The sequence below is a fragment of the Rutidosis leptorrhynchoides genome, chromosome 6, assembly GCF_046630445.1.
Source record: "Rutidosis leptorrhynchoides isolate AG116_Rl617_1_P2 chromosome 6, CSIRO_AGI_Rlap_v1, whole genome shotgun sequence".
NCBI classification, from domain to species: domain Eukaryota; kingdom Viridiplantae; phylum Streptophyta; class Magnoliopsida; order Asterales; family Asteraceae; genus Rutidosis; species Rutidosis leptorrhynchoides.
The window spans coordinates 425,976,920-425,984,883 of NC_092338.1; the positions used below are offsets into that span (position 1 = coordinate 425,976,920).

General features: G+C 35.4%; 1 protein-coding gene across 1 annotated transcript; it reads left to right on the forward strand.

The window, feature by feature from the left end:
- Positions 1–4,459: 4,459 nt before the first annotated feature.
- Positions 4,460–5,623, forward strand: LOC139855203 (uncharacterized mitochondrial protein AtMg00810-like). Its single transcript, XM_071844443.1, has 3 exons — positions 4,460–4,487; positions 4,604–4,897; positions 4,998–5,623. Exons 1-3 carry the CDS (start codon positions 4,460–4,462, stop codon positions 5,621–5,623), a joined length of 948 nt encoding a protein of 315 aa, XP_071700544.1.
- The last annotated feature ends 2,341 nt before the right edge of the window (positions 5,624–7,964 follow it).

Here is a 7,964-nt window from a genome sequence, read left to right on the forward strand (position 1 = left end):
TCTAAGGCTAAAACTACTCTTCCAAGTAATTCCACGAAAGTGGCTGCAAATGTTACTCAAGGAAACAATGTTGTTTTCACATCAGAACAGTTTGAACAGTTGCTGAAGTGTTTGCCTCAAATGACTCAAGGTAATGGAGGTGATTTTGATGATGAACTTGATCATCACTTTGCAGCAGGTATTATTTCTAGTAATGCTAATTGTACTCAATGGATATTAGATACAGGGGCTACTGATCATATGACCCCTAGTACTAAAGATTTAAAGAGTTTAAAAAGTCTTTTGTTGAAACCACATATAAAACTTCCAAATGGGAATACATCAGTCATCTCACATATAGGTCAAGCTAAACTTGATAATAGTATGGAATTGAATGATGTACTAGTGGTTCCTGCATTTAAGTTTAGTTTGTTGTCTGTCCCTAAGTTGACTAAGGATAAACCTTATATTGTGATATTCTTTTCACAATTCTGTGTTATCCAGGACTTGACAACAAAGAAAGTGATAGGACTGGGTGAAAGGAAAGAAGACTTGTACTACCTGGTGAATAGTCCTTTTCATCAACTAGACAAGAATCTTGTTAGCTTGTTGTATGCTTCTGTAAATAATCTCAGTTTGTTTACAATAAAGGATGGGTGTAGTGTAAATTCAAGTAAGCTTGTAATGTCCTATTGTTTGTGGCATCATAGACTAGGGCATATTTCAGATACTAAACTCAAGTGTATTCCTTCTGTTCCATCAAAGTTAATTGAGAACAATGAAGAAAAGTGTTTACATTGTCCAATGGCTAAATTTACAAAATTACCATATCAGTTGAGTGATTCACAAGATGTAGATACATTTCATCTTGTACATATGGATATATGGGGTCCATATAAAGTACCAACTCAAGGAAAATATAGATATTTTTTGACTCTAGTTGATGATTACAGCAGAACTACTTGGATATATTTGTTAGTGCATAAGAATGATTGTTATAATGCAATTAAGTCATTTGTGAAGTTTGTAGAAAATCAGTTTAATAAGAACATAAAGATTGTAAGATCTGATAATGCATTAGAGTTTGTGAAAGGTAAATTGGGAATTCTGTTGAGAGAAAAAGGTATAGTACAGCAAACATCTTATGCAGATAGGCCTCAACAAAATGGGAGAGTGGAAAGGAAACATAGGCATATTCTTGAAATAGCTAGAGCCTTAAGATTTCAAGCACATTTACCATTAATGTTTTGGGGTGATTGTGTTATGACTGCTGTGTACATTATTAATAGAATCCCATCTTCAGTTTTAAAAAATAAAACTCCTTATGAAGTGTTACTTAAAAGTTCACCCACATATGATCATTTGAGAGTTTTTAGATGTCTAGTGATGGCTAGTAATCCTGAGAGAAATACAGATAAATTCAGTGAAAGAGGTGTGCCATGTGTATTTTTGGGATACCCTGCACATCAAAAGGGGTACAAGTTACTGAATTTGTTAACCAAGAATACATTTGTTGTAACACCCCGTTTTTCCTTTGGCATGTTGCTTTGGTCAACTTAGGAAGTCCAAAGGTGCGTATTCGATCTTTATTGTGTTTGACTCTATCCATGTTTGTTTAATCTAGTCATAAAACGAAAAAGGGCCAGAAAACCAAAACTTATGGCCGCAATTTATGGCCTTACGGCCGCAACTTTTGAGCAGGGAGACATGTTGCTGAAAACAGCCAAGTTACGGCCATAATATTGGGGATTACGGCCATAATATTGGGGATTACGGCCGCAATTTTGTGGATTACGGCCGTAATATTTGGTGCTGACAGGTTACGAATTTAACCTTAAATTTGGGGTTTTTAAGGGGCTAAATGGTCTTTTCACATGTTGGACGGTTTGGAGAGCTTGAAAACTGATCAAACCTTATCTTAACTTCATTTATCATTTCTCACATTTCCATTTAATTAAAATCAAATCTAGAGAGAGAGTTGAGGTTTTAGAGTGAGAGAGCTCATTTTGGTGAAGAAGAAGACCGAATCTTGCCCGAACCCAAGTTTTAAATTTGTTCCCTACGTCTCTAGCTACATTTTGATTGTATTGGTAAGTCCTAACTCTATGTTTTGAGTTTTAATTGGTTTATGGTTAGGGTTTTGGTTACTAGAGACTTGTATGACCCATTTGAGGGTAAAATGGGTGAATTTGGGTTATGTTGATGTAAAGAAACCCTAATAGCTATAATCTAGGGTTTTGGTCAAATGAAATGAGATTTGTAAGTATTAATTGTGTTGTTAGGCACTAAAACACTTGTTAAATGTTGAAAGAATTGTAAATGGGTTAAGTTTGACCAAGTTTGTAAGTTTAAGTGTCGAAATGGGTCAAAAGAGTAATGTTGACCTAGTTTGGGTGAAATGGGTATGAATTACCCTAAGTTCGTGTTGGTTAAAGTTAGTAGACCTTAAATCACTAGTTTTAGTGATTGAAAATGAGTCTTGGCCATTTATGGGCGGTTTTGGTGTAAGTGAGCTATTTAATGCTAATGGGTCATTAAATGCTCAAGTGTAAGTAATGTGGTTAGTTCCACTAGTTTGTGTATTGAAAGTGTACTTAATGTATTAGGTACATTGCTTTGAAGTTCAGAAGTGCATAATCATCATCCTTGTATTAAGGTGAGTGGAATAATTATGCGTGTACGTATATAATGTATTTATTTGTGTGGTATGAATGTGAAATTGTCGCGGCGTTCAAGACACCACATTCTAAGTAACGAGTAGTATTGTCGCGGTGTTCAAGACACTACTCATTGTTTTGATTGACACGTGGTATTGTCGCGGTGTTCAAGACACCACATTGTCATGGGAGTGGAACTGTCGCGGTGTTCAAGACACCACTCATTGTTTTGATTGACATGTGGAATCGTCGCGGTGTTCAAGATGCCACATCGTCATGGGGGTGAGTTAGTCGCGGTGTTCAAGACATCACCCGGGGGATTAGTGATTACGCGGTGTTTAAGTAACACTAATGGATGTTATGAACTCCGAAGGTCTTTTACCAGTACCTTTCCCTTGTATGATTGGTTTACCATGGTTGTGTGAATTCGTATTTAGCATATTAAATTGTGAACTATATGCTATTGTTATTGCTAGCTTATTGTGAATTGCGGATAGTAGTTTATGCATGATGTTTGCATGGTTGTCGAATTTCTAGCTTGTATGCGGTATTGTGTAAGTGATTGCAAGTAAGTAGTTTATATATGAACATGTATAATTATTGCATTCACTAAGCATTAGCTTACCCCTCTCGTTGTTTATCTTTTTAGATGCAGGTGCGGACAAATGGAAGGGGGTTGTGGGGTACTAGTTCCCCATGTTGGATTGTTGTTGAGGCTTTTGAAGTCGACCAAGCGTTTTGGGTAGTTTAGCCCCAAACCATGCTCGAAGTGTTGTTTGGATTAAAACTATCATTTTTAGTGGGTCAAACTTGTATTAAACTTGATTAATGGTCTTTGTCCATTTTGTAAACATTAAACTTGTTGTATGTTTTAATGGAACGTGTGGAATGGTTTACATCATTTAAATGGCGCGTAAACGTGTATTACTTTAAAAAAAAAAATTACTCGTGTTAATCGGGTTGGATTATTTCATTTGTTTCAAGAAATGTGGTGTTTTATGAGCATAACTTTCCTTACTCTGCTGATTTTGTTAATAAAGTGTTGAAACCTGTACCTGCTGTGTTCTCTTCTACACCAGCTGATTATGATGTACCTATGGTTACTCAAAATGTGTCTTCAATTAACCAAGAAGCACAGTTGATTAATCAACAAGCTAGTACTAGTTCCTCAAATAATCAGTCAACAGAAGTCAGAAGGTCAACTAGACAGTCAACTATTCCAGTCTGGCACAAAGATTATGTATTTTCGCAAAATCAAACTAGGTTATCACATGTGCCTGTTGTAAATCAAGTGTCCTCACCTTGTCTTGAAAAAGAGTTGCAATCCTATGTTACTACTCTAATAGCAAATTGTGACCCAAAGTCTTTTAAACAAGCTGTGGGGTGTCTAGAATGGTGTGAGGCTATGAACTCTGATTTGAAGGCATTAGAAGATAATGGCACTTGGGAAATCACTGATATTACTCAAGGAAAGAAAGTAATCAATTGTCATTGGATCTATAAGACTAAACTGAAAGCAGATGGATCTGTTGATAGGAAAAAGGCTAGACTAGTGGTGAATGGGAATAGACAAAGACAAGGTGTAGATTTTGAAGAAACCTTTGCTCCAGTAGCAAAGATGGTTACTGTGAGATCTTTACTTGCTGATGCAGCCATGTTTAATTGGGAAATGTGTCAAATGCATGTTTCCAATGCTTTTTTACATGGTGATCTTTATGAAGAAGTGTATATGACATTACCATTGGGGTATGCTAGATAGGGGGAGAAAGTCAATGACATTCCTCAAAATAAGTCAAAGGTGTGTAAGTTAAAAAAATCCTTGTATGGGCTCAAGCAAGCCCTTAGGCAAAGGTTTGCTAAATTGTCAGCTGCTTCAGTTGAATTTGGATTTAAATAGTCAAAAGCAGACTATTCATTGTTCACTAAAAAAGATTCAGACCACTTTACAGTTGTTTTAGTGTATGTAGATGATCTGTTGATTACTGGTACTAATAAAGATCAAATAGATGTGTTAAAAGCACAACTGAGTTCTCATTTCCACATGAAAGATCTAGTTGCAGTGAGCTATTTTTTGGGATTAGAGGTTTCTAAATCTAGCCAGGAAATATTTGTATCTCAGCAAAAGTATACAATGGATTTGCTAAAGGAGTATGGTGTATTAAAGTGCAGGCCATACAAATTGCCTTTGGATCCAAATACAAAGCTACAAGCTGATTCTGGTACACCTATGACAGATCCAGAACTGTATAGAAGATTAATTGGTAAGCTCATTTACTTGACTATTACAAGGCCAGATATATAGTTATAGTGTACAGTTGTTAAGTCAGTTTATGCAATCACCAACATCTGTACATTATCAAGCTGCCAAACATCTTTTAAGGTACCTGCTGTTAGCTCCTGCACAAAGGATTTTATTGGCCAATAACTCTGCTGTTGAGTTGAAAGCATTCTGTGATTCTGATTGGGCTAGTTGTCCTATGACAAGAAGATCTACTATAGGTTATTGCATTTTGCTAGGTGATTCTCCTGTATCTTGGAAATCAAAGAAGCAACATGTTGTGTCTAGATCCTCTACAAAAGCAGAGTACAGGTCAATGGCTTTGACCTATTGTGAAGTTACATGGTTAGTTAGTCTTCATAAAGATTTGGGACTGCAAGATTTAGGGCCAGTGAAGCTATATTGTGATAATCAAGCTGCCTTATATATTGCTGCAAACCTAGTTTTTCATGCTAGGACTAAGCATATTGAGGTGGATTGTCATTATGTTCGAGATCAAGTCAAAGATGGGAAAGTCAACCCTTGTTACATGAACACAAAATCTCAGATTGCTGATATTTTTACAAAGATTGTTACTACTGATCAACAAGCTAAGTTACTGAGCAAGTTAGGAGTTTTGAATCCCAATAACTCCAAACTTGAGGGGGAGTATAAAGGAAGTCAAAGTGAAAGTCAACAGAAGTCTCAAGTTAAAAACAGAAGAAAGTAAAGTACAGGGTCCTGAATTGTAAATATGTATTTGTAACACCCCGTCAAAAATCCCTTTAACGGAATGTTAACTCTGGTCCCAGTGGTTGGCTTGACTTCTACGTAACAGCAATATTCTACAGCGGAAGCAATTAATATCTGAGAATAAAACACGCAAAACGGATAAATAATAATGTTGAGTGAATCTACAGATTTTAGGTAAACAATACAGTATGTTTAAGAAATAATATTCCGAAAAACGTTTATTAGTGAAAGACCACCAAGGTTCAATGTTAAAGTTTTTAGACAACACCGTTTCTCGTTCTAAAAGTTTGTTGACACTACTATGTCAAGTTTCAAATATCTGTAAACAATACCATGTCAATTTTTATCTCATGTTGTTCGTAAACCATAGTTTTACATAACGTTGTATAGCATCTGAAAAATAGTTATCAGAAAAATAGTTTAAATTTCCTTGACCACGAGATTTTACAAGTACAACACAACTTGCCAAAAACGTTTGCATAATCTGAGCACCTGAATACTAGCAATGACCCGAGTATAGAAGCCACTATACCCGCCTTTACCTCCTAAAATGTTATACACGTGTTCGAGCGTATCTAATATTCAAAATAAATGCACCACAGTTTTTATAGCGGGTGAGGTTGTCAACCTAACGGATCCGTCAATCTAAATTGTGCTTACACCGATGGTATTAAAAGTATTCAAGCTAGAGGCTTTGTGAACAAACTCAGTACACATATATAGTACTCGTGTCAATACAAAAGCATTTGATAAAGTAAGTATAACAGCGTGTATTCTCATCCCTGAAAACATGTAAAAAGCGGGACTGTAGACTCACCTTTAAATAAGCTTGGATGACAGACAAAAACTTGTACGGTTTACAGCTGAATAATGCAACCTAAGTATACGCATTTAGGTTGGTCAATATATGTATCTTAAATAAGGGTGGTTTCATAGTATAAGTTGTTTTATTGCTCGACTCGACGCGTTTCAAAGTAAAAGTCAACTATATCATGCAAGTCAAACAAAGTCAACCGAAGTCAAACTTGGTCAATGTAGTCAACTAAAGTCAACATCAATAGGTTCATGTCAAATGTTGGTCAACATGCCAAACCTAAGTCACACAATACGTTTCAGGTCATGAATGATCATTTTCACAATTTCAGTTTATTGTTGTGCACAAAGTTCATGAACACGTAGCATACTTAGCACAATATCTCATAGTACAAAATTCACGTAAACATGGAAAACTTCAGATAATAAATATACTTAAAATTGATTCCAAAAAGTCTGTCCAGGGACTCATACATTAATTAAAAGTCAGGAATCAGAAGGGGTACATTTGGGGTTTGCCCAGTCAGTTTCTGACCGCGCACTGATTTCGTTTTGGCTATAACCGGATTTAGGGACATCCAATTGATACAAGACCAGTGGCCATAGTTCAAGTACAAGTCAAAGTAACACATATCAAAAATCTAGCAACTTTTGTTTAGCCAATTTGTACAGTTTATTCATGCAAGTTGAATATTCAGTTTTTCAGCTCAAATCAGAAGTCGCACAAAGTATGACACTAGTGTGCCCAATGCATAAAGTTTTGGAGTTTGAAATAAACTAACCATAAGTCACATATCATGTCAAAATTCATATTCCAGAAGCTTACATGCTCATTCAATAAACACAATCCACAGAGTATAAAACAGAGAGCAATTTACAGATTCGATTCTAGTTTAGTTAGTCACATTCGCATGCGATTATTTGAAGATCTAGATACAATTAGCCTATTATATCTACATGAAAGGTGAAGTACTTTTTGTGTATATTTCAAATATGCAAAGATTTAATCACAGAAGTTACCACATTTTATCGTACAAGGTTATTTTCATGCAAGTGCTGTATAAAACTACTTTTACACTAATTCAAGCATATCTCGGGTTATACATAAGCAAACGACATGATATCCTAGTCTAAATTGAGTGTTTTTAAATTATATTTCCAGTGGTATAAGTTTAACATGCCAATTCGTGGTCTATCAAATCCAGATTTCTGATTACACAACAAAAATACAACGTTAATTACAATTGGTCATTACTTGATCATCCGGAAACGAAATCAAGCGAATTCAAAGCCTAAAATCAATAGTTTTTCTCAAGGAATATAATTATCACATAATATCATGCATTTGAAAAATCAAAAATCACTGTACACACAAGAAACAAATTCGGTTTTAAACCCTAACGCATCAAACGATCAAATTAACGATAACAATTAACATGTACGCGTATAGACTTGAGCAATAGACATCATCTACTATGAAAATTCAATAAAAATCATATTTAGAA

What these genes read in the sequence shown, in the direction of transcription:
- LOC139855203 (XM_071844443.1), top strand. Translation starts at nt 4,460, where the DNA reads ATGGGCTCAAGCAAGCCCTTAGGCAAAG. An exon ending in AAGCAAGCCCTTAGGCAAAG is followed by an intron (nt 4,488 to 4,603) that starts GTTTGCTAAATT and finishes TAGTGTATGTAG; the next exon opens with ATGATCTGTTGATTACTGGT. An exon ending in ACTGTATAGAAGATTAATTG is followed by an intron (nt 4,898 to 4,997) that starts GTAAGCTCATTT and finishes TACATTATCAAG; the next exon opens with CTGCCAAACATCTTTTAAGG.